At 35.8% G+C, this 27043-nt stretch overlaps 1 protein-coding gene across 3 annotated transcripts in view; it reads left to right on the top strand.

The window, feature by feature from the left end:
* The window catches only part of LOC148953990 (ferry endosomal RAB5 effector complex subunit 4-like), a 71645-nt gene that overhangs the window by 36491 nt on the left and 8111 nt on the right, over nucleotides 1-27043 (top strand). For all 3 annotated transcript variants that reach the window (XM_089085724.1, XM_089085722.1, XM_089085725.1), the window contains exons 3-6: nucleotides 2993-3203; nucleotides 10612-10680; nucleotides 13525-13635; nucleotides 25430-25680. In XM_089085724.1, the coding sequence (XP_088941850.1) occupies nucleotides 2993-3203; nucleotides 10612-10680; nucleotides 13525-13635; nucleotides 25430-25680 (642 nt within the window). The remainder of the gene's footprint in view (nucleotides 1-2992; nucleotides 3204-10611; nucleotides 10681-13524; nucleotides 13636-25429; nucleotides 25681-27043) is intronic.

Below are 27043 nucleotides of genomic sequence, written 5' to 3' on the forward strand. Positions count from 1 at the left end.
GCTGATCAATTATACCGACTGTTATTACCATTAATTAACATAATGTCTATTTCTAATACGAAACTTGGGAGCGCAATTTAGCCAAAAGAATCATATAATCTGAGGAAGATTAGCTGCTTAGTTCTTTTTCCCATAAGAAGCGTATGAACAACGACGTGATGAAGAATGGACCAATACATTATGAGAAAAGTTATAACGTTATTAATATAAAAAGCAAGCTAAGAAATTAGGAATCGACAAAATTAAATTAGAACACACAGTTAATCAAAAAAAAAAGAAAAAAGGAAGAAAATAGAACTATATACATTTAGATAAAAGTGCATACGTCTTGGTTTGGATGACAGCCAGACTTTCAGTAATTCGTCGAGTTTCAGCTCGACATCATGACAAGGTGATCCAAATGGTCATCGTCCATCGTTGTTCGTAAACGTGTCATGACCAAATTCAGTTTCCTCAAATTTCTTTCTGCTGTGGCCACAGTTGATGGCGCTATCACAACCGACTGGCAACCTGATCAGAAAGTCGGGAATACTCATTTGACAGCGTTAATTTCACGGAAGAGTCCCTCAAAGATTGTGTGATTTATGACTTGATTGCTTTCAACCTCAGTCCTGGCCAAAAAGTGTTTGAAAGCCTTTAGCTCTAATATTAGTTCCGCGGAATTTAAAGCGTTTTCCAGGAAACATCTTCATGAGTTCGGAATGACTTTCATAGTTGTCATTTATTTTGCCCGGTAAGCTTTGGTATGCTGGCCCCAAAAAATATGAGTTATCGTAGATTGCGACATCCAAGCTGGTCACTAGGGCTCTAAGGACACCGCAGAGCTCCTTAGCATAGAACGATTTTCAGTCATTCAGTGGGTTGGATCCAGAATTAGCAAATGCTTCTGAATGACGAGCAGGCGGACGTCCAGGACGGTGTTTAAGTTAGAAATGATCATTGGCTATTGAGCCAAATTTCCTGCTTTGCTGGTTAATTTGTTTCAGCACTAAGATACAGTGAAGAATTTGGAATTGGAATCCTTGGTCTTTGATTGAATTATTTGAGCAAGACTTTTGACTTATGTTATATTTTGGCTGAAAAAAACAACGCAATCTATGTACAAATTCTACACGATCAGCTTAACTATACTCCATTTTCTTTATTTAACCGAATGATCATGTTTTTCATGTTTTTCATTTAACAGAACGAAAAAGTTTGGCTCCATCCGTAAATTCACGACATAAGTCGGTAAACCGCTACATTTACCAATCTAAATTGAGATTTCATTAGATGTCATATCCGTATTTTCATGTTCTTTAATCGAATATAAAATGTGATACCAATCGTAAAGTCACTGCACTAGTCGGTAAAACCAATGCATTTACCGACCGAGATAGATATTTCGGTTATATGTCATGTCAGTATCTTCATGCTCTATATTTAACCAAATTGAAAGTTGTGGCACCATCCGTAAAATCATGGCAGGAGTCGGTAATACTGCTCCGTTTACCAACCAATTTCGAGATTTCTGTATATCACATGTCAGTATTTTCCTGGTTTTGTTTAACGAATTTTTTTTTTGGCTGCTAATTTTTTTTCACCGAGTGGCTGAAAATATTGGGGGGGGGGGGCGCCCCCCGCCCCCCATATGTGACGGCACTGATTGTAAGTAAAGGAAGTATGTAAGTATGACGGCACTAGACCCTTAAGGTCCAAACCGACGGTATTGATCTCCGTTTCGTGGCCCTTCAGCCAGGAAGTGCAATGGGGGGCTGGGGGCTAGCAATCCTGTGCTTTCGCACACCCTTTCTGAAATAAAACATTGCACTGGTACTAATATGAATTAGGCCTGTCACTGCTCGTGATATATTCGTTTGGCTTAACAATTTTTATTTCATCTAAGCTTCTCTGAACCTTTGAAATATTACTTGGGGGTTTATTTTTTTCAAGATTTTTCATGCAGTCTTTTGCCATCTAAGGGAAGGAGAGAGATACCTCAGTGGTAGAGAGAGTGCTTTGTGCTTTCTACTTGGGACATACAATGCTTTTGCTATTTAAAAAAAAATCAGAATTGTCATGCTGACTTTCATAGTCTAAAAGATACGAAAATTAACTGGGCATTTGTCGTTCTATTTTTCTGGCAACGGGAACGTATGCCTGCCGTTGTCCCCCTAGGTCAACCCTTTTGTAACATGTCTAATTTTCACTGAAGAGTGATTGAAATCCAGTAGTTTCAATATAAGCTGTTTCCCCTGTAATTTTACTTTTTAGGGTAGCTATAAACTGTTTGTTCCAGTATGAGTATTACTTTTGTCGCAATTGTTTTATGTTTAGTGTTGTAACTTGTCCTAGAAGCAAGTTTTATGATGAATCATCTAAAAATTCAGTAGACTAGGGGAAAAATCATTTAAAACTTAAACCTAGTAAAGGTGCATCTCTTTTTTTTCTGGACCCCTCCATCCCAAATGTGAAGATTTTATTAAAGTAATTTTCTGTTTGGTAAAGGCCAAAAATGGGCTAAAAAGTGACATTTACAGATCGGAAACTCAAGCTGGCCTCGAAGTAAAAGCGAGAAAAACAATGAATGCCAACAACCATTACAGTTTGAAACATATTAAACTATACATTTATTCCCTATTAATTTCACTCATTGGCGTTACACTGCGCTAGTGTAATAGACCTTCTTACCTTTTGGCACTACTAGGCTATTTGTACTGTCTGCACCGCTTGTTGTTTTGCTTTGTATAAGAGTCATATTGAAGTGCTACACATTTGGTTCTTTACAGTATTCTATTTTCTGCGGGTGCAAAATAAGCATTAAGAGCCTATTATCTATGGGTGAAAAATTCACACCCAGAGTTTTTTTTGTTTTTTTTCCCCTAAACGTGCTTAAAGTACTTCATTTGTAATTGACATTATCGTTAGCTATTCAAATGGTTTTTTTCCTTGTCGAAAACTGGTCAGTATGGAGAAATGGCGAATTCAGTTTATGACAACATTTTTTTTCAAGGTGGAAATACCAAAAGCTGGTCAAGACTACGTTTCGGTACAAGTCAAAGCATGTGGGCTGAGTAAACCTCCTTATCCAGCCGTGCGTGAAGTATTTTCAGTTGGGGATATACCACTTTTACACAGGCTACCAATTGGGTATGAAATTTCAGGTTATGTTCACGCGGTTGGTTCACAAGTGACAACGCTAAGACCAGGAGACGCCGTTGTGGGTAGGTTGTTGCAGTTCAACCGCTGTCATCATGGGTAATGGATTTAAACACAAAGAAAATTCAAACAAAAGTAAGGAGGAGCATTAAAACTTAAAACGATCAGATACAAGTTAAGCTTAAAACAAACAGAAATTAAAATGAATGAATAAATAGAACAACCTCAATGATCATGATTAATTAGAAAAAAGATAAAAGAAAAGCTCTTACAGGGGAAAATAAAAAATGATATTAGGCTCTAAACGAGCTGAAACGAATTACAGAATAAGTTCCCTTTAAAATGATTAAAAATTATTGTGAGTTCATAATTTTGCATAAAATCAGCACATATTACTATGAATTTATCAAATCAAACTGAAAACGAAGAAAAATTACCAGAAATAACAGTTTGGATGCATCCCCCTCAAATCCGCTGAAAGGTACAAAATCATCCACACTTCACTCAAGATTAATCAAATTGCTTCAAAAATCTTCACTTGATTTACCAAAAATTTTGTTAGGCATAAGCTTTAACTACTTTTGAATAGAATAGAATGAAAAAAAAAATCTTCTAATAAACATAGCGAAACTAAATTAAATGTCGCAAATATAGAACATTTAAGAAATGTTTTGTTGATTCCTATTAACAATAAAAAAAACCTTACACAGTGGAGATGCGAGTTCTGAAGCTCAGTACATTTGAGCTTCTAAGTTTGGTTGACAATATCCTAATTAGTTTCTAAGTTTGGTTATTACTTGATGAAAGTTCTTTCTACTTTTCTCGGCAATGAAGTTGTTATTCCTCTTTAAGCTATCGTAGTTGCCATTACTTGCTGCTTTAAAACTCAGTTAAATTTTGCCATACTACGGAGTTTTGCTGTAACCTATATTCACGTTACTGCTGCATTAAAAACTGCTTAATAATTTAAATATTGGAAACTTAATGAATATGTAAAATTGGAAAATCTAGTAGTCAAATCCAAGTTTGTTAAGCAGCACTCTGGTAGGGTTTGGACTAATATGCCTATATAACACTTTCATTTATTCTCTGCCAATGTAGACCTACTATAAATGATGCTGCAGGTCTAAATCTATCAATAGGTTAAAAACACTAATAAAAATTCCCTTTTTGAGGATAGGGTTAGGGTTTTTACTTCAGTGAGTGGGTTTGTTTTCAATCCCAGTTTAGTTTGTATTTGTGTGATATCTGCTTGATTGCCTTTCAAACTTTTACAATTCTGCTTGATGGTCAGGGGTTTCTTCTTCATGTCGAAGATATTTATACACTGGCCTGCTAAGTACTTCTCCATTTGGCTGCTTTATCTTATATGAGAAGGAATGGTGGTTAAAATTAGCCATATTTTTGCACAGGTGATGGAATCATACTTGCATTCGGGTTAGAAAGGGGGATGAGTTAAGTGGTCTTAGTTTAGGTAATGTTTTCAGTCGTTATCTGGTTAGATTGCTTAAACCTGGTGGTCTGGCTGGTTCTCTTTGACTTTCTGCTCTTTTTTTGTAATTCTATCTGCTTTTTCGTTCCCCTCTATATGTTGATGGCTAGGTATGTTGTGAGATTTAATGCCTGAATTTTAGTCTTCCTAGACTGTTGAAGTTTACTTGGATTCTACGAAGATCTATATCAAATGATTCAAAATTCTTGTTTTATTTTGTTTTATACACAGGGTAGATTTGGAGACAGAGAATATCACTGGAAATTTTAAAAAATTAATATCTTGTCTTACTATATGTTTTTGGTCTGATTCAGCTTGATTATGGGATTTAATTAATGAACAACAGCAAAAAAATCTGACCAAGAACAGATTCCTTTGGGATGCCACATACAACTAGACGCACTTCAGATTATACGCAATCCATTTCTACAAATTGATAACGGTTACTAAGGAAACTCCTTATAAGATCAAAAGCTTTATAGACCTTACATTTTTCCTAAAGTAGGCAATGGTCAACTGTGTCAGAAGCCTTGATTAGGTCTAAAACATGGCACCAATGGTCTAAAACAGTCAAAATGTGAACGAGTCATCCGTCATCCAGGTACGTAATTTGCTACGAGGCAGGGAGCAACTGCCCCCTTCAGACCCCAGTTGCCCCCCCCCTTTTAGCTGAAATTTAGTTGCTTTAAAAAAATTTTTGTCAAAACCAAGATAATCCTGCATAATTCAGGCATCCAAAGAAACAGGTCAGTTTTCTTTAGTATATTCTGGTAATATATAGATCATTTTTATTTTTCACTGTCATTTTCTCTTGATTTGGAAAATTGGCTCCAACTTTGCCCTCCCCCTCCACCTCTCCCTCCAGGATTTTGACGAAGTTACGCCACTTCGTCATCCTGTTCTTTTGGAACCCAAACTGGTTAATATTCAACACGTTAAACTTCTCTAGAAAATAGGCTAACCGAGAACTAAACTATTTTGAACAAGACGAGAAATAACGGACAAGACTGGTATTGGATGATAATTATCATGGTCACTTTATATCACCACCTTTATAAACGGGTGTCATTCTTGTATTTTCTAAAACAATCTGGGAATCCACCCTGTCGGAAACGATCATTACTTACCAGTTTGAACACTAGTTATAGATGGGAAAATTAAGGAATTTCATAATTTTTAGACTCATCAGGTCGCTACTGGACGAACTTTTCATGGTATATGTTGTCTCCCCCAGCTCGTTCGCGGTAATCTTCTTTAGATGCAGCGACACATCAATAGTGGATGTCAAAGTGGATCCAAAAAATGGATTTTCTGGAAATGGCAATATCGTATTGGCTATTTTTGAACCTATTAGAGAAAAATGATTCTGAAACTCATTACCTATCGTAAAAATATCAGCAGCTATGGCCTCATTTACCATCACCGCTGATAGTAAAATATTATGACTGACCTATAACACTGCAATTTATTTAGCCTAAAAGAGAAAATTATTCAAACCAGTTCGAAAAATATGGTATTCCTCTTTATTCTCATACGCAGGTTTTAAAGCTTGTAGATAGAACAATCTATCTCTTACATTTATTTTTGAAGAAGGTCTTGTTTTATCCATGGCTTCTTCCCATGATATTTTCATCCTTTCATGCTCTTCATGACTCCCACTTCCTTAGTCTTTGCCAATAACTTACCATAAGAAAGCGCAAATTTAACACTCACATGATTTTTCTCTCCAAGCAGAGACATCCAGTCAATTTGAACCAAATTATTTATATTTTGTTTAAGGAGTGCATTATATTAAAAAAAAAACTACCATCTATTGCTAAATTGCGCTTTCGCCAGCTGTTCATGAAAATTCTCAAAGAATTCTTGAATTGGGCTAGAAGGAGACCTGTACACAGTGACTAAACGCTATTCAGTATAGCTTGTAGAACTAGTGTTTCGCACACTATTTCCTTGTATTGGAACAGATTTTCATGGATTTCACGGATTTTCTCTCAACTATACTCAGGGTCTGAGTACAGCTCCCTGTGGAAGTCTCCTTCCAACAGGTCGTGGTGTTGATAGTTTTCCATTTACTTTAACTTTGGAAGTTGTATTATCTAGAAACATATCAATAAATGTTCTTATTAATTAAGGAAATCTTACTGTGTGAAGTCTTGCAAGCAAATCCTTCTGTGTATTATTATATGCTCATTTTAAATCAGTCACTTCAACATTCAGTACGCTGGTGTATGTGATCGAAATATCCAGAATTTTTTGTGTCTGTTTTCATTGTCTAATAAAAAGACATCCCTCTTCGAAATTTTATATGTTCGTCATCGAAAGGCAGTGTGGTCTTCGAAAAAAATACTTACGTAAATAGTGCCAGTTGCTGATTGTCTACGAATAGGTTTAATAGTGGAAAAGGATGGACATGTTTACATGTTAGGTACATGATAGGCGATTGACTCGAAACTTTCTGGTATCGTTCTCTGGAGAAAAAGGATAACAGGTATTGTTGGGCTAGGTAGGAGGGTGCTAAGGGCCTGGAAATGGGCCAAAAAACGTTTTGTGCCTAATCAATTTGAAACCTTTAGCCGAAAGTTCTTAGGTAAAGAAAGACCTAATGTGCAAGAAAATTGTTTGGGAGCACGCCCCCCCCCCCAATAAAGGGCCAAATATAGAAGGAAAAATTGAAGAAAAGTAGGACCATATTTTTTTTCGTTTGTCTTGACAACTACAACTGACAGCCCTTCAATCAAGGGAACACCAATTTGCCAAAGAAAAATACTGTTTCGCCTGATAATGGCCTGAAAAAGCAAATAGATTTTTTTTTATGAACAACTTTAAACCTATAACCGCAAGTACATGTTCAAGTGAATTGTAATTTCTCAGAGAGATTTTTTTTAGAGGCACGGGGCCTGTTCAAAACTGCGGCCCAAAAATGGGCCAATTTTGTCTGATTGGCTTGAAACTCTAAAAGATCCCCTAAAAGATATTATGGACCCCCCTAAAAGATTTCTTTCTGCCAAATGCTTTCTTTCTGATCATTTCAAAACTTAAGTCTTCAAATTTTAACGCACAAGGAAAAATAAAAGCATTGGTCTCCCCCCCCCCAAAAAAAAATAAAAAAAATAAAAGGGGCATTTGTCCCCAGGGGCCTCAAACTTGCACTTAAGTTCCTGGACTAAAAGGATTGTAATGGACAAAAAAGAATGTAGGTTTGGGACACGGTCCTCCTGAAAAAGGCTCAAAAGCTTTCTCGTATGATTGAATCTACACATGTCGGATATTCCTTGGGTGATCCGGGACCCCAAATCGTATTCACTTGCTCATAAAAAAAAAGTTCACCTGATTAATAGGCTAAAAAAAGGCCAAAATTCTCTTTTTTCTTTTATAGATCGAAATTTAAATTTCTAGCTCCCTGTGCCGAGTGGATCCTAATAAATAAAAACAATAGTCTGAGGTTGCGGACCCTCCTCCAAAAATAGGGCCCAAAAAAAGCTGTAAAAACTTATTCTTTGATTGGCTTGAAACTTTTAAGGATCGTTGTTGAGCTAATATGACCACAATGTTTTTTTTTGGGGGGGGGGGGATGGAGTGAAAAGAGTGTTAGAGGACTCGGGTAATGGGTCTAAAGTTTGTTTTTCTTGACTAATTTGACACTTGAAGCCGTAAGTCCCTTGGCTAGGTCTCGTAGGCAAATTGAAAGTCAAAGGAATGTTTGATTTTTCATTGTTATGATTGTAAAAGACGGACTGTCTAATGTATATATATATATATATATATATATATATATATATATATATATATATATATATATATATATATATATATATATATATATATATATATATATATATATATATATATATACATATATATATATAGTTAAGTGGCGATGACGCTGTCATCACGCTGGGATAATGCCAGCCCACCCCCCCCCCCTCGCCTTTAACAAATGATTTTTTAATTAATGAAAATGTATTTATATAAATGGTGCCCAAAGAGATGCTGCTCCTAGGGACAATTGTCCTCCCTTACCCCCTTAGCTACACCACTGAGCTCATTGGCTAAACTTATTTGGAAAAACAAAAAACAGAGATGAGTAATAAGAAAATCGAACAGTTCGTGGTAACTAACTGTAAGTAAGGAGCGACCCGGCTCAATAGTAACCGAAACTCTAAAGAACGGACACATCAAAAGAATCAAATTTTTATGCTGATTTCAAATATATAAGTTTCATCAAGTTTAGTCTTACCCATCAAAAGTAACGCGCCTGAGAAAATTTGTCTTATTTTCGAAAAAGGTGGGAAACACCCCCTAAAAGTCATAGAAGCTTAATGAAAATTACACCGTCAGATTCAGCATATCAGAGAACCATACTGTAGGGGCTTCAAGCTCCTATGTGCAAAAATATGGAATTTTGTATTTTTTGCCAGAATGCGTATTTATTTGTTTTTTTTTTTTTTTTTTTTTTTTTTTTTTTTTCAGGGGTGATTGTATCAACCCAAGTGTCCTAGAATATCGCAGGAGGGTTCGTTTGAATGGAAATTAAAAGTTCTATTGCCCCTTTTAAGTGACAAAAAAATGGAGGGCAACTAGGCCCCCTCCCATGCTAATTTTGTCCCAGTCACCTGATCCAAATTTTGAGATAGCCATTTTGTTCAGCATGGTCGAAAATTTAATAACTATGTCTTTAAGGATGATTTAATTCCCCACAGTCCCCTGGGGAAGGGTTGCAAGTTATGAAACTTGCCCAATGTTACATATAGTATTGGTTATTGGGGAGTATACAGACATTTTCAGGTGGGTTTCTGGTAGTGGGGGGGGGTCGGGGGTTACGTTGGAAGATCTTTCCATGGGGGAAGGGACATTACTATGAAGGGGGCGCCGCATTTTCCAGCATTATTTAAAAAAAAATGATCAGAAATTAAATAAATAAAAAAACAAGTTTTCAACTGAAAGTAAGGTGCGGACATCAAAACTTAAAACGAACAGAATTTATTGCGTATATGATTGGGTTCGCCCCCTAGTCAATACCTCGCTATTTACGCTAATTTTTTTCAGTCATTTCATAAGAGCTATTTATCTTAATTATGGCCTTTGTGATTGAGGGATCATTCTTATAGATTTGGAAAAGAATTTGAACTTTAGCGAAAAGAGCGAGGTATTGACTAGGGGGCAAACCCCTTCATATTCGTAATAAAATTATCCAAATATGGAAGTTTGTTACGTAAGTTATTTCGTAAGTTACTTATATTTATTACTAATAAAAACGTTCGTAAATAAAATTAAACAACTTTTGAGAAAGCCATTTAACCAAAAAAAAAAGTAAAATTAATATGAAAATTTTGTTTTAATTATTCATGTACGGTGAGCCAAAATCAAAACCTGCATTAATTCAAAAACGTTCAGAAACTAAATAAAAAACAATTTTTTTTAACTGAAAGTAAGGAGCGACATTAAAACTTAAAAGGAACAGAAAATATTCCGTATATGATAGGTTGTCTCCTCGAGGGGGCTGTCTCCTCGTCGACTTCTTGCTCTTTACGCTAAAGTTTGACTATTTCTCACAACTCTGTTTCTTAAAACAATAAAGAACAAGGCGTTGAGGAGGGAACAGCCCCTTTCATATATGGAATAGTTTCTATTCGTTTTAAGTTTTAATGTCGCTCCTTAATTTTAGTTTTAAAAAAAATTGTATTTTTTTATTTAATAAATGAAAGGAACGTTATTAGTCTTGAATACCATATACCAATCATCGAGCGGAAAACAAACAGAGTATTTAATTAACCTCTGTTCATATGTGTGTCTAGTTAGACGTCATAGTTACTCAGAATAATTTATTAGAACTTAGTTAAAAGAAAATTTTATTTTAAAGTTAATTTGAATGTACAAAAAACTCCCGCTTATTTTGTAATATTAATCCTTATTTTAATAGAATATCTATCTAAATTATTTACATTATGCAGTATAAAAACTATAATACTGTTTATATATAGGTTTGCTTCCTTCAGATTACAACCAGTCTGGGTGTTCTGAATATGTGGTTATGAACGAGTTTGATCTTGGTAAGTTTTACCCCTTTTTTTCTTTTAATAAAAAAGACGTGTCTTGAAAAAGATTTATAGGCTAATAGCCTTAGAACCTACATGTAGCAAAATTTTAGAAACAACTTTAGATAGCCGATTGAATGATTGGCTAAAGGGTTTTGGGGTTAGAAAAGAAGGACAGCGAGGTTTTAGAAACAGTTCTAGTACCGCGGATAGAGGGATTATTTTAAATGGATTCATTGAAAAGTACAGATCAGGAAAAAAACAAGTTGTATTTTGCATTTTTGGATTTAAAAAGGCTTTGAGAATGTTAATAGAATTCTTCGTAAGAAAGCATTTCGATTTAGGGCTACCAACTTGTTTTATTCGGTTGTTTGTAAGTGTGTATTTTGAGACTGATGCGAAAAAGTATCTTGGTCAGGACTTTTGAGGCTGTTTAAAGCTAATGAAGGATTAAGACAGAAAAGTGCCTTATCGCTTCGACTTGTTCGTGTTTTTAGTAATGATGCGGTTGATTTTTTTTTTTTTAAAAAGATGGGCTCCAATAGTGGGTTTAGGGCATAATTTTTTTTTCAGTTTTAATGTTTGCGGGTGACGCAGCTCTGGAAGTGAAATCGGCATACGATCTCGAAATGTTGACAAAGAAGTGCCTTGTCGCTTCGACTTGTTCGTCTTTTTAGTAATGATGCGGTTGATTTTTTTTTTTGAAAAAGATGGGCTCAAATACTGGGTTTAGGTAACATTTTTTATAAGTTTTGTTGTTTGCGGATGACGCAGCTCTGGAAGTGAAATCGGCATACGATCTCGAAAGGTTGACAAAGAAGTGCCTTGTCGCTTCGACTTGTTGGGCTTTTTAGTAATGATGCGGTTGATTTTTGTTTTTGAAAAAGATGGGCTCCAATAGTGGGTTTAGGGAATAATTTTTTTTCAGTTTTACTGTTTGCGGATGACGCAGCTCTGGAAGTGAAATCGGCATACGATTTCGAAAGGTTGACAAAGAAGTGCCTTGTCGCTTCGACTTGTTGGTCTTTTTAGTAATGATGCGATTGATTTTTGTTTTTGAAAAAGATGGGCTCCAATAATGGGTTTAGGTAACATTTTTTTCAGTTTTGTTGTTTGCGGATGACGCAGCTCTGGAAGTGAAATCGGCTTACGATCTCGAAAGTTGACAGAGAAGTGCCTTGTCGCTTCGACTTGTTGGGCTTTTTAGTAATGATGCGGTTGATTTTTTTTTTTTGAAAAAGATGGGCTCCAATAGTGGGTTTAGGGATTAATTTTTTTTTCAGTTTTACTGTTTTCGGGTGACGCAGCTCTTGAAGTGAAATCGGCATACGATCTCGAAAGGTTGACAAAGAAGTGCCTTGTCGCTTCGACTTGTTGGTCTTTTTAGTAATGATGCGGTTGATTTTTTTTTTTGAAAAAGATGGGCTCAAATAATGGGTTTAGGTAAAATTTTTTATCAGTTTTGTTGTTTGCGGATGACGCAGCTCTGGAAGTGAAATCGGCTTACGATCTCGAAAGTTGACAGAGAAGTGCCTTGTCGCTTCGACTTGTTGGGCTTTTTAGTAATGATGCTGTTGATTTTTGTTTTTGAAAAATATGGGCTCCAATAGTGGGTTTAGGGAATAATTTTTTTTTCAGTTTTTCTGTTTGCGGGTGACGCAGCTCTGGAAGTGAAATCGGCATACGATTTCGAAAGGTTGACAAAGAAGTGCCTTGTCGCTTCGACTTGTTGGTCTTTTTAGTAATGATGCGATTGATTTTTGTTTTTGAAAAAGATGGGCTCCAATAATGGGTTTAGGTAACAATTTTTTTCAGTTTTGTTGTTTGCGGATGACGCAGCTCTGGAAGTGAAATCGGCATACGATCTCGAAAGTTGACAGAGAAGTGCCTTGTCGCTTCGACTTGTTGGGCTTTTTAGTAATGATGCGGTTGATTTTTTTTTTTGAAAAAGATGGGCTCCAATAGTGGGTTTAGGGAATAATTTTTTTTCAGTTTTACTGTTTGCGGATGACGCAGCTCTGGAAGTGAAATCGGCATACGATCTCGAAAGGTTGACAAAGAAGTGCCTTGTCGCTTCGACTTGTTCGTCTTTTTAGTAATGATGCGGTTGATTTTTTTTTTTGAAAAAGATGGGCTCCAATAATGGGTTTAGGTAACATTTTTTTCAGTTTTGTTGTTTGCGGATGACGCAGCTCTGGATGTGAAATCGGCTTACGATCTCGAAAGTTGACAGAGAAGTGCCTTGTCGCTTCGACTTGTTGGTCTTTTTAGTAATGATGCGGTTGATTTTTGTTTTTTAAAAAGATGGGCTCAAATAATGGGTTTAGGTAACAATTTTTTTCAGTTTTGTTGTTTGCGGATGACGCAGCTCTGGAAGTGAAATCGGCATACGATCTCGAAAGGTTGACAAAGAAGAGCCTTGTCGCTACGACTTGTTCGTCTTTTTAGTAATGATGCGGTTGATTTTTGTTTTTGAAAAAGATGGGCTCCAATAATGGGTTTAGGTAACATTTTTTTCAGTTTTGTTGTTTGCGGATGACGCAGCTCTGGAAGTGAAATCGGCATACGATCCCGAAAGGCTATTAGGTCTAACAGAAGAATATCTATGATGAAGTGCCTTCAGGTCAATGTTTAGAAAACAAATGGGGTTATATTTAATAAGAGAAAAGATAAATGTGACAATAGACATCGATTTGATGGGAGAAAATTCAAATTGTTGATAAAATAAAGTATTCTCAATATTTTTCAAAGTAATTCGTTGATCAGCTATACCGCATTTTAACATTTTATTTTCATTATCGTACCATGTCTAGCGTTTTTTTAAACACATACTCGTCATGATATGTGATTTGATTTCAGTAAAGAAGCCTCCATCAGTTTCGTTTGTAGAAGCAGCTGGAACGATTGGCGACGCAGTGAAAGCATACACAGCACTTCATTACCTTGGTAGAATGTGCTCTGGGGATACGAGTAAGTCAATCATTATCGTCCTTTATGGGAGTGACAAAGATGGGCTACCTTCCCCGCCCCCCTCCCTCGCTCCCTTGAGGTAAAATCCCAAAAATATGTGCCAAATCAAGAGAGATGCCCTGAAAAAGGGAAAATCAATGCTCTCTTCAGTGTTGGTCACATTTAGAATCTCGACTCTCGCCGTCTCCTTCCCAAACAAGGTTGAAATAGCATTCCTGCTTGAGTCTTGACTTAGCTATCTTTAGTTTACAGTTATATTTTTCTACACTATTCACTACCTGCTTTACTTTGCTTGTTCTTTTATTCCTTTCTTTTCTCTTCTGTTTTACTTTTAGCTCATTTAAGGTTCATTCATGTAATATTTTGCAAGCACTGAGAGTCACTCTGCTAGTAATCAAATTTTACTATATATCTAAATTCCTTTTCCAAACGAAAGGTTTTACAAAGAAAAGCTAGGGGTGACATTAAAATTTAAAAGAGTAGAAATAAATTCATATAACAAGTGACACTTATAGCGAACAGAAATTATTACGAGCAAATGAGCTAAATCTAAACGAACATAGATTAAAAGGAATAATAAATTCAAACTGAAGTCAGATATTAATTTGAATGAACAAATGAAACTTTAAGCAAACAGAGATTGATGTGAGTATTCATAGTCAAACTTGAAGCGAACATAAATTACTACAAGTAAGAGTTGGACTTCTGCCTCCTCGAGCGCTGTAAAGGCTATATTTTCATTTATCCTCTACCAAAAAAGTCATGTATGCCGAAAAATATGTGTTCTATTTGTCATAACTGCAACAACAACAGGAAAATCACACTGCTATGTAAGGTTTACAAATGAGAGCTAATTCCAAATAGGATGGGGCTATCGCCCCATCAAACGTCCTAAGGCTAGAGGTTTGCACAGTAAAGACCAAAAAAGGCATGTATGCCGAAAAATATGTGTTCTATTTGTCATAACTGCAACAACAACAGGAAAATCACACTGCTATGTAAGGTTTACAAATAAGAGCTAATTCCAAATAGGATGGGGCTATCGCCCCATCAAACGTCCTAAGGCTAGAGGTTTGCACAGTAAAGTGGATTTGCGCTTTAATGAAAACGATATATATTTCTAACACTGCGTTTGTATTTTTCAAACAACAGCAACAAAAAGAAAAAATCGATAATAGTAATCAAGTTTAGAAGAAAGAACAAATGTTTTTTTTAGGATAAATACATTTGTGATTTTTAGTTTAATTCTACTATTTTAAAAGAACACTTTGGTTGCCAGAATTTTGCTCATTGATTCTATTTTATTCAAAAAGTACTGAAAACGGATGCCTATATAGACGTCTAAATCGAACTTCGGTTATCTTAAATCAATGTGTTTAGTTTGTTTTAATTCACCATTGAATGAAACATTGAGTGAATTAATAAATGATCAAAATTATTTTGTATTAATACGAAACAAAAAAATGTTTCAATTAAAATTTACTTCATATCAGTCTAGTGAAACTAAACTTAAAAATGTATTTTATTTTCAATAAAGCCCAAAATGACGCTTTAGCCGTCAGAAAGTTCCAATTTTCGCTAGATATTTGTTTCATTAAAATAAAAACCTACTACGAGTCTTCTTTTTTAATTTTCTCTACTGTTTGCTTTACAGTCTTTTCTAATCCGAACCTCTAGTTAATTCAACCTCTAGCTAATTCTCTTAATTCAACCTCTATTTAAACATTTCTTGTAAGGAAAAGGAGTTAGAAGGAATCCCAAAAACGTCTAAGAACTAAGGCCACAGTCTCTGAGGAACTTAGAATCCTTTTTTCTTGGTTAGTAGTTTGACGACCAAAAAATGAGCCTAATATTGTTTTGGCAAGAAGTTCTATTTCTCCAAGAAATATATTTTCATCTTTTAAGTAAATAAAGGGTAAAACCTCTAGGCATCTTTCAAAAATATTTACTGATATTCTCTCCAATAGTCTGTGCACGACTAGGTAACGGATAGTATTACTATGTAAACAGTTTGTTCGTTTTTTGACTGTATAGTTTTCTAGGGGCAAATACGCCACCGCGTGGGAGATTAGTCTCTGAAACTGGAAGGTAAGATAGACTTTCATAAGCTTTGATACGAGTGAGTGTGGTAATTACAGAGGCATTATCTTGGTCGAAGCAAATTACTGAGTATGCTGATTCGTTTCAGACTAAAAGATGCTGTAGATAAAGTTTTGAGAAACGGAAGGTGGTGTTCTAAGAAGGTTAACGGTGCAGAAGTGCCCGAATTTTTAGACCCATTAGTTCCGGTTTTACAGACTGTTGTTCAGTTGATAGAAAAACCTTATTGAATGTCGTATTCTTGTATTGTATACCAGAAAAAATACTTAAGTGACTGGCACTATGTACAATAATAATATTCTGAAGTTAAAGTAGGAAGCGAGGCTAGTAGTTGGCATCTTCCCAATTCAGGAGTTAAGCAGGGGTGTTACTTATCCCCGTTTAAAATGATTATTTTGACGGACTTTGTCCTAACAGCAAAGGTAATTATAGGGGCAAAATCAAGGAAATGGAAAGTCAAAATTCTTAAGCTTAGATTATGCAGATGATTTGAGTGTTCCAGGTAAAATTTTTAGCGAAATGAAGTATTGATCGTGGTTTTTGGAGTTTACGGTGCAGGAATAGCTATGGACCTTAATGCTAAGAAGACTAAGTTTCTTAAACTAGGAATAAATGAAAATGAAGAGCCGCCGTGAAAAAGTGGAGTACCATAGTAGCATTGCTACTTGGCAGTTTTCATGGCCTAGTGAAATTTGTTGGCAGATTTTGAAATTTATTGGCAGAATTGGCAGCTTTTGGAATTCTGCTACTGGCAGCTTTGGAACTTTTTCCATGCCTGATGAAGACATTTTATTAGGTTACAAGGCAAGCTATCAAGTGGATACCTTCACCTAGCTAGGTAGCAGTATTAGTAAGGATGACAGATGCAATCAAAATGTAAAAAGTAGAAAAGCCATAACGTCAAAATGTTTTGTTTTCTTTGCAGTTGAAAAATGTTTGAAGGAATAGGATGACAAGTCTCCGAAGTTCGGACTAAGATTAAAATAATTGGTGTCATAATGATGACAGAGGCCAAGTATGTCTCTGAAATGTGGAGACTTTGAAAAGACGAGGAAAATATGCTAGATATTCTCCAGGGGAAGCATCTAAGAAAAGTCTCAGGCAATTGTTAGAATGACGGCATACTTGACTCGACTTGACTTTATTAACCAAAAACGCTATGCACAATAGTTGGGTGAAGGCATCTAACAATGATTCATATTGTCTTAAAACCTCTTGAATACTAGACGATGATGGTGATATACTACAATTACCAAAAACGTATATCTTCCATCATTCACTTCTACTACACAGCTCTCAAATAGCATCTCAATATTCCATATCATAAATTCATTACGTAAAGAAGATGACTAATAATAAGCTGTGCGAAAATGTGGCTCGATACTACATTAATGAAAGAAATGTTAGGGACATTTTTTACGAATGAAGAATGATAGGCTGCTAAAAATATTTTGGATGTCTATCAGGGGTCAAAAGAAAAACAGGGCATACTCAAATGGGGTGAGAAGAAGTCGTATGGAAGGATTTAGAGGGAATTAAGAGAAGAATTAGGAAACTAAGAAAAACAAGTATCTGCTCTCTGGATATCCCTTTTCCTCTTATTAGTGGATTCAGTGATTTCCTGTCAGTGCCCATGTCTGTACTTTTCATTGAGATTACTGAGTGTTTGCTGTCTCTACAAATGTGGAAGCGTAATTTCATAACCCCCTTCAAAAAGATAGATGGAGCCTGTTTTTGAAGGGGTTCGTCTCAAAACTGTATGAAGGCCTCCTTGCAGATTGGCTAAAAGAACATCTAGTCTATTATTGACCCTAGGCAATTCGAAAACCTCAACTCCACTTCAACTATTCATTACCTTGTTCATCTTGTCAACGCCATTGGAAAAATTCTTAAAGATCCAAATACTTGCCTAAATTTAATTTCAATCGATTTCCAAAAAGTGTTTGATCTTGTTGACTACAATATATTAGTTGAAAAACTTGTCATTTAATTCAATTTTAATCCTTACCTGGTGATATTGGTTGCCTTCTTCTTATCAAATAGATCACAAGTCGTTAAATTTCTAAATCATTATTCTAATACTTTCCCTGTCCAATGGAGTACCAAGCTACTCTTCTAGGTTCCCTCCTTTTTGTCAGATATGATTAACAGCTTGGCTAAGAAATTTCCTGACACGTGGAAATATTGTCGATGACTTTACGGTCGGTGAAACCACCTATAAGAGTATAATGAGTGACCCTATGAACATACTCAATGACACTGCAAGATGACTTGGAATTGGACATGAGATTAAACCCCTCTATATCTATGGTAACGGTAAGGGACTGAGTTAGAAGGGATTAAGTTAGAACTTTATGTAAGAGACTGAAGACTGAAGTTGTTAACCAATTAAGGTGGAGAAGACCGCGTGTAACTGTTTTGACCCCAAATGACTTGGTGCTTCGATTAGTTGTTGTTACCAGTAGTAGTAAAATGGATTAAATGTCTTGGAAATGTCGCGGCATAGCATTTTTGGCCAAAATTATTGTTAAGGTACTAGAGCTTCGAATTACCATTCAGATGAGCTTTCTTCCGGTTTTCTTCGACGTTAAAAGTAGAATAGCCAAAGCTCATGGTGTTTTTTTCACTGCTGAAAATATTTTAGAAGAATAGGAAGATAAGTTTGCGAACCAAGATTACAATATTGGAAGCTTCAGTGATGACAGTGGTCAAATATGGTTCTGAAGCATGGGCGCTCCGAAAAGCGGATGAAGATTTGCTAGATGTTTTCCAGGAAAATTGCCTACGGATTGTTCTGTGTAACCGGCTGACTGGCCGTATTTCAAACAGTAGGCTGTACGAAAAATGCGGTTCAATCCCGCTTTCTAGGGCTATAATAAGAGAAAGGTTGAGACGGCTTGGGCACTTTCTGCGGATAAAAGATGACAGATTGCGAAAGATTGTCCTTTTTGGCCAACTGTCAAGGGCTAAACGGAAAGCAGGTCCTCCGTAGTTGTGGTGGAAGGATGTCATAAAGAAAGGTTTAAGGTAAATGGGAACTTCCTGGGAGGGTTTAAAGAGGAAAGCCTTGAATAGTTTGCGATGGAGGAGGAGCGTGCGTAGCTGTGTTGGCCTCAGGCTGCTTGATGCTGCGGTGAGTTGCTATTAGTAGTTGTAGTAGTGGTACTGGCTCCATACAAGAACTTTTATAATAGTGCTTTTATTATGCATCAAGCAAGGCTGTTCATTGTTTATAATGGTGGACAGAAAGCGTTTATAAAAGGAATATTTCGATTGAAATAATTTAGTTAGTCCAATCGCCATTTTCTCATAATTTTGTGCTAACTCCTGTATAGGCTGGGAAGGTATTAATAATAGAATACTAATTGCTCATTTTATGACTAAAAAGTTCAGGGTATCAGTTATAGTAGTATATGCTTCTGTAGAACCGACTGATGGAGATACTAATGACTCAGATGACTTTTACTTACAGCTACAGGAGCAAATAGACAGGGTCCCAGGTAGAAATATGATGTTTTTACTTGGAGATTTTAACGCCCAGCTCGGTAGAAATAGGGATAGATGGTATCCTAGCCTAGGTAAATTTGGTGTAGGAAAAGAAAATAGTAATGGCTACAGACTTTTGCAATTTTGTAGGTATAACAGTCTAGTTGTAACCAATACGGTGTTTGGCCATAAAATGGCCTATAAGTTAACATGGTATTCACGTGACAGTAACACAGCAAACCTTATTGATGGTGTTATACTAAACCGAAGACTGGCAGGATCAATACCAGATACTAGGGTATATAGGAGTGCTGTTATTGATGTTAAAAGTAAAGATCACCATCTAGTAGTGTCTAGGGTTAATTTGAAGCTGAAATTACGGAAGGGTAACTACCTCCCGGGAAGTTATGATGTTGGTAGACTCCAGGATTAGAATTTGGGAGAAACTTTCCAGGAACAGTTGAATACTAAACTTGAGAATTTAAAGTTTGACAATGTGTAAGATGGTTGGAATAGCTTTAGAAAAAAAAATTTGTGTAGTTGTTAATAGTGTCTTAAGGAAGAAAGTTGAGACTGCAGCTGGGAATGTCAGTAAAACAGCTTTATGTTTTAAAGAGGAGGAGAAGGGGCTTGTGCAGAAAGTATCTGAGGTATAGATCATATGAAAACAAAAGAAATGTAAAGAAAGTGGAGAAAGCATTAAAATATGAACTAAGGAGGTGGAAAATCTGGAAGGGTGTAGAAACTAGTCGTTTTTCAAAAAAAATTCAATGAAAGTACCTAAAAAAAAGGTGCTTTTCAATGAAAATACCCAACAAGGTATTTTTCAAATCTAGAGGGCGGCAAAAGAACACAAGGAGGACATGCCCCTCAGCCTCCAAAGAATGCCGCTGCTGTGAAAATATTCAGCCTCATTTTGCTCATCAAACAGCTACAATTTTGATGCCAAAAAATAAAAAAGAATATGAAATAAAGTTCAAATCTTATTTACAAAAAAAAGAATCAAAAGAATTTTCAAAATCACTAGAGAGCAAATGTCATTCAAGTACTGATCAAATCAAGGTCCTTTACTGTTTTGCAAATTGCATGAAACTTTCCAGGAAATTGGGAGAAACTTTCCAGGAACATTTGAATACTAAACTTCAAAATTTGACAATGTGGAAGATGGTTGAAATATTTTTTTTTTTTTTTTTTTTTTTTTTTTTTTTTTAGCCCAATTCGGTACCTGCTTGATAAAATAAAACCTAACCTTGACTACTCCCTCTCAATTTATTAACAAGCCAGTACAATATTTTACTATTATACCGTCTAGCTGCATCTTCCAGATCCTCGGCAATTTTATCCACAGCCTCTACTGGTGACGAATGTGTCATTAGAGGTCTATATTTATTGCCCTATTTAAAAAAAACAACTTTTTCTCATGCTGACCAATGGTCTGCATTGGCACGCAGGTACCAATTTGGGTTAAAAATAAATTTCCGCTAGCAAGATCCGGGCTACGTATGCCTCCCTTGCTTCAAACGTATCGTATATGACAAGAGCTCACCGTTCTCAGTTATATAATAGCCTAACAGTTCGTTAGGGGGTGGCTCAAACCCCCCTAACCCCCCCCCCCTCCCTCTGGGTACGGCTTTATAAGGCCATATAATAAGTCACACTTAAAATGAACCCCACTCTGTATACTTAGATTAATATTTTACTATAATGCTCGCATATTAAAACACACTTTCCGCAGTAAAAGGGGAGCTGTTGAATCGTCAGTACCCATATTGTACGCTTGGTCCAGAAGGTGTTCTTTGAATGAAGGGGAGTCAAGGGTTAAAAATAAATGTGGTTAACTAAATAAATGTGGGTTAAAAATAAATTATTATTATATACATCCAAGCGCGTGAGTTATGAAAGAAGCGACTAGATTCTAACTAGTATGAACATTCTTCTAGTTCTAGTAAGAACTTTTCTAGTTGACAAACTAACAGTTCGTCACCAGTAGAGGCCGTGGATAAAATTGCCAAGGTTCTCGAAGATGCATCTAGACGGCATACTAGTAAAATATTTTACTGGCTTTAATAAATTGAGAGGGAGTAGTCAATCCGGACTTGTCCCAGTTAAAGATAGGAACGGGGCCACAATTAGTGATAAGGAAAGAGTTAAAGAAAGATGGGCAGAACTTTTGAGAATGTGCTAAACCGAGATAGAGTTGTTTTGTGAGGAAGAATTAGCTACAGTACTAAAAGGATTAAAAAATTATAAGACTCCAGGTGCTGATAGTGTGGTAAATGAGTTTCTTAGATATGGTGGCTCTGAAGTTAGAAATAAGTTACTGAAGATTATGAATATGATTTTGAAAAGGGGGAAGTACCTAACAATTTTGGGAAAACCTTAATTAAACCACTGTATAAGAAAGGTGACAAGAGTGAGTGTGGTAATTATCGAGGCATTAGTCTGGTCTCAGTAGGTAGCTAATTACTTAGTAATATGATACTTTTTAGACTGAGAGATACTGTAAACAAAGTATGAGCAAAATGAATGAACTTTTAGAGGTTTTTGAGTTCAGGGTGCTAGAATAGATTTGAAAACTAATGTTAAAAATACTAAGTCACTAAGGCTAGGAATAAGTGAAGATGAAAATGTGACGTTGGGTAACGAAAAGATTGATAGGGTGGCCAGCATTACTTACCTTGGTTGCATCAAACAGTTAGTGGTAACGAACTGTAAGTAAGGAGCGACCCGGCTCAATGGTAACCGAAACTCTAGAAAACGGGTTTTTGATACCAATAGATACATTAAAACAATCAAATTTAAATGTTTATTTCAAATAGTTAACGTTCAGCAGATTCAGTGCTGTCTATAAAAGGCTACGCACCTAAGAAAACTTGGATTATTTTCAAAAATAGGAGGAAAGAACCCATAAAGACTATAGAGCATTAACTGCAATTGCACCATCATATTCAGATTATCAGAGAACCCTACTATAGAGGATTCAAGCTCCTATCTACAAAAATGTGGAATTTTGCATTTTTTGCCAGAAGAAAGATCACGGATGCATGTTTATTTGTTTTTTTGTTTTTTTGTTTGGTTTGATTTTTTTTCCCCAGGGGTGATCGTATCGACCCAGTGGTCCTAGAATATCGTGGGAGGGCTCATTGGAACGGAAATTAAAAGTTCTAGTGTCCTTTTTAAGTGACCAAAAAAATGGATTGCAACTAGGCCCCCTCCCACGCTCATTTTTTTCCCAAAGTCATCCGATCAAAATTTTGAGATAGCTATTTTGTTCAGAATGGTCGAAAATATGGTAACTATGTCTTTTAGGATGACTTAATCCCCCGAAGTCCCTGAGGGAAGGGCTAAAAGTTATGAACTTTACCCAATGTTAACATATAGTATTGGTTATTGGGAAGTATACAGACGTTTTAAGGAGGTTTTTTTCCTGGTAGTGAGGGGGGGGGTCGGGGGTTATGAAGGAAGTTTTCATGGGGGAAGGGAAATTGCCATGAAGGGAGCGCCGGACTTGCCAGCATTATTTATTGGTTATTGGGAAGTATACAGACATTTTCAGGAAGGATTTTTTTTCTGGAGGATGGGGCTGGAGGAGGAGTTAACTCGGCATAATCTTTCCGTGGAGGTAGTTTCTTTGGCGTAAAGGACATTTTTAAGAAGGGGGTGCCGGATTCCAATCATTATTTAAAAAACCATCAGAAATTAAATTTAAAAAAAGTAAGTTTTTTTTTTCGAAAAGTAAGACGCAACAATTAAACTTTAAAAAAACAGAAGCTATGTTATATATTTGGAGGTTCTCCCCTAATTTAATAATTCACTCTTTACACTACAGTTTTTTCTTAATGCTTTCAAAAGAGCTATACTTTATAACTAAACAGCCTTTGTGATTCAGGGGTTTTTGAATTAAATTTTTTTTTAACTTTTAACTTAATGAGAGAGGTATTGACTATGGGGAGAACCCCCTAATATACTTAAGAACATGTGCGTAATAAAAAAAAAACAATAAAAAAACAAGCGATACGGCCAAATAGTAATCGTAACTTTAAAAAACGGAATTTTGATGTCAATAATTGTATAAAAAGAAGATGTCTATAATGATGATTCTAAATATGTAAATTTTATTAAGATTAGTATTACTCGTCAAAGGCTACGAGCCAGAGAAAATTTATTTGATTTTTTAAAGAGGGGGGAAACATCCCCTAGAGCTGAAAGAATTTTAATGAAAATCACACCGTCAGATTCAACGTATCAGAAAACTCTATTGCATAGGTTTCATGCTCATATCTGCAAAAATCTGCTACTTTGTATTTTGTGCTAGAAAAAAAAAATATACGAATATAGAAGTTAGTTACGTAAGTTAATTTGTAAATTACGTCATAACCAAATTTAGAGATATCCATTTAGCAAAAGAAAAGTAAAATTTTTATGCAAATTTTGTTTACTTATTCAATGACGGTGAGCCAAAATAAAAGTTGCATTAACTAAAAAACGATCAGAAATTAAATTAAAAAAACTAGTTTTTTAAACTGAAAGTAAGGAGCGACATTAAAACTTAAACTGACCATAAATTATTCCGTATATGGAAGGGGCTGTCCCCTCCTCACCGCCTCGCTCTTTACGCTAAAGTTTGACTTTGTCTCATAACTTTATTTTTTCAAACAATAAAAAACTTTAGCGTAAAGAGCGAGGCGTTGAGGAGGGGATAGCGCCTTTCATATACGGAATTAATTCTGTTCGTTTTAAGTTTTAATGTCGCTCCTTACTTTCAGTTTAAAAAACTAGTTTTTTTTATTTAAATAAAAATTAAATAAAATTAATTATTAGTAAAGACGGTGGGAGCAGTGAAGATGTTAAAAGTAGAATAGCCATGGCTCAGGGTGTTTTTTCACAGTTGATAAAAGTTTGGAAGAATAGGAAGATAAGTCTGCAAATCAAGATTAGAATATTAGAAGCTAGTGATGACAGTGGTCAAATATGGCTCTGGAGCATGGGCGCTCTGAAAAGCGGATGAAGATTTGCTGGATGTTTTCCAGAGAAATTGCCTACGGATTGTTCTGGGTATTTGACTGAATGACCGTATTTCAGACAGCAGGCTATACGAAAAATGTGGTTCAATCCGCTTTTTAGGGCTATAATGAAAGAAAGGTCGAGATGGCTAGGGTATGTTGCGCGGATGAAGGATGACAGATTGCCGAAGATTGTCCTTTTCGGCCAACCGTCTAGGGCTACATGGAAAGCAGGTCGTCTTCGTCTGGGGTGGAGGACGTCACAAAGAAAGATTTAAGGGAAATGGGAACTTCCTGGGAGGGTTTAAAAAGGGAGGTTTTGAATAGATTAGGATGGAGGAGGAGCGTGCGTAGCTGTGTTGGCATCAGGTGGCTTGGTGCTGTGGTGAGCTGTTAGTAGTAGTAGTAGTTTGTGTAAGGGTCTAATTTTTTTAAGAGCATTTATTACCCACATCACTGGCCTCCTTTCTCAATTAAAATACGGTATTATGTATTTAATTAAATAATAACTTGAATTTTGCTTTGGGGTTCTCGTTTTTGTTTGTTTGTTTTTTATTTTGTTTTTTTAAGTTATTTGGTGTAACTTCTTCAAGATAGCACCTTTTTTAGGGTTGTTTTCTCTCTTTTCTTAAAATTTGCTTTTTAGAGTATCAGTTTCTATTGACAAGGGTCCCTTACTTACTGTCCAGTATCATGAACAGTTTAATAGCAACTTTAGATAAAGCTTTAAAGAAGGTCAAATTCCCCCAAAAATTATCCTAAAATTGAAAAAGAATTTATTAGAAAATGATCGCATCTCTTCGAAAGGAATGTTCCCTTCCATTAATGGCAGGTGAAATTCCTTTTATTTTATCCCTTTCAGATTTGTCTTGTCTTCTAAATGTGAAGGTCACAGTCACAAACTGTAAGCATTGTATTTCACGGTGTTTAGTTTTTTTAATTGTTTTGTCTTGTTCCTTTAAAGACGGTCACTGTTTGTACAGTCGAAATGCTCGAAAGTTTCTTCTTGTTTTATCCCTTCTACTGGGCTGAAAGAATTTGCTCCATTTAATTCCTATCTTATTTTAATTGTATTTTTATTTCGTTCGATACTTGCTTTTACATAGTTGATTCAGTCTGTGTCAGCTTAACGAAAAAATTGCAGCAAAAATTGTTCTCTATTACGAACGAGCAATTTTTAGTCTAACGCCTTTTTTATCTTCTAGTCTTAATATTAGACGGTGCATCCCCATCTGGTAGTTTAGCTCTACAACTTGCCAGCCTAGGCGGTGTAAGAGCAATAACCACTGCATCTTCACAAGAAGAGCTGAGCCACTTGCAAGGCATGCAGCCCCAACCTTGGAAGATTATTGACATATCTGAAAAATCGTCAGCTCTAAGGCAAACCTGTTTGGAAGAAACTTCAGGACTTGGAGTTGATCTTATTGTAGATTTCGGACCGAGTCATGCAATTAATGTAGGCACATTTATTTTGTTACTTTACATGATTAATCAAAATGGTATTTAATGAAGGAAAACAAGATTATAAATAATCAAACAGTTCGTGGTAACGAACTGTAAGTAAGGAGCGACCCGGCTTAATAGTAACCGAAACTCTAAAAAACGAAATTGGTACCAATAGATATATCAAAAGAATCGGATTTTTATGTATATAAGTTTCATTAAGTTTAGTTTTACCCATCAAAGGTTACGAGTGAGAAAATTTGCCTGATTTTCGAAAAAAGAGGGAAACACCATCTAAAAGTCATAGAATCCTAATGAAAATCCCATCATCAGATTCAGCGTATCCGAAAACTCTACTGTAGAGGTTTCATCTGCAAAAATGTGGAATTTTGTAATTTTTGCCAGACGAAAGATCACGGATGTATGCTTATTTGTTTTTTCTTTGCGTTTTTTTCCAAGGGTGATCGTATCGACACAGTGGTCCTAGAATATTGTTAGAAGGCTCGTTCGAGCGGAAATTAAAGTTCTAGTGCCCTTTTTAAATGACCAAAAAAATTGGAGGGCAACTAGGCCCCCTCCCACACTCATTTTTTCTCAAAGTCACCTGATCAAAAATTTTAGATAGCTATTTTGTTTCTGTTTTTGAGATAGTTATATATATTATTTTGAAATATATATATATGTATATATATATATATATGATAACCAAGTAGCCTAATTGTAGTCTCCACAAGGATAATCTGTACCCAAGCCGAGATTGATGTTTGTGTTCCTGAATCCGCTACAGGGTTCAAAAAATTACCAAATTGTGCTTTTAGATTCGTTACAAAAAAAATATAATACTAGAAGATTGTTCGAACAGTTAACTGTCTATGAATCTGGCCGAGAAAGTAAGTAAGCAAAGGCCTTTATATCTATGCCCTTTCCTCCTTCCCTTGCACCAGAAACCGAGTGATTTTTGCACTTATCCTCATAATGTTTTGTACTTCACATTTGACTGGAATATTTTTTTTATTTTTTTTTTAATCAAAACTGTGTCTACCTTTAAACGACTCCCCTCTTTCCAAAAAAAATTCTTGTGCACAGAGTCTACACGAGGGCCTCTTCTTTTTTCTCACTCCTCTCGTAAATGGCAAGATTACTATGATTCCGATGCAATGTTTGGTTTTTTGTCACTCTCCTAATCCCCCTCTTTCCAAATGAGAGCCCTCCAAAATGCATATTTGCAAAAGTACCTGATACGGATGTTTATTTTACTGATACGGATAGCAGTTAAATTACTTCTAATAGCAGTAGCATTAGCGAAACTTGATGCACCAAGATATTTTCATACTGTAAATATAACCAAAAAAAAAAAACAAAAAAAAACCGAAAAA

The sequence above is a fragment of the Artemia sp. Qi Xiang Cuo genome, chromosome 3 (assembly GCF_049724085.1).
Source record: "Artemia sp. Qi Xiang Cuo chromosome 3, ASM4972408v1, whole genome shotgun sequence".
Taxonomy (NCBI): domain Eukaryota; kingdom Metazoa; phylum Arthropoda; class Branchiopoda; order Anostraca; family Artemiidae; genus Artemia; species Artemia sp. Qi Xiang Cuo.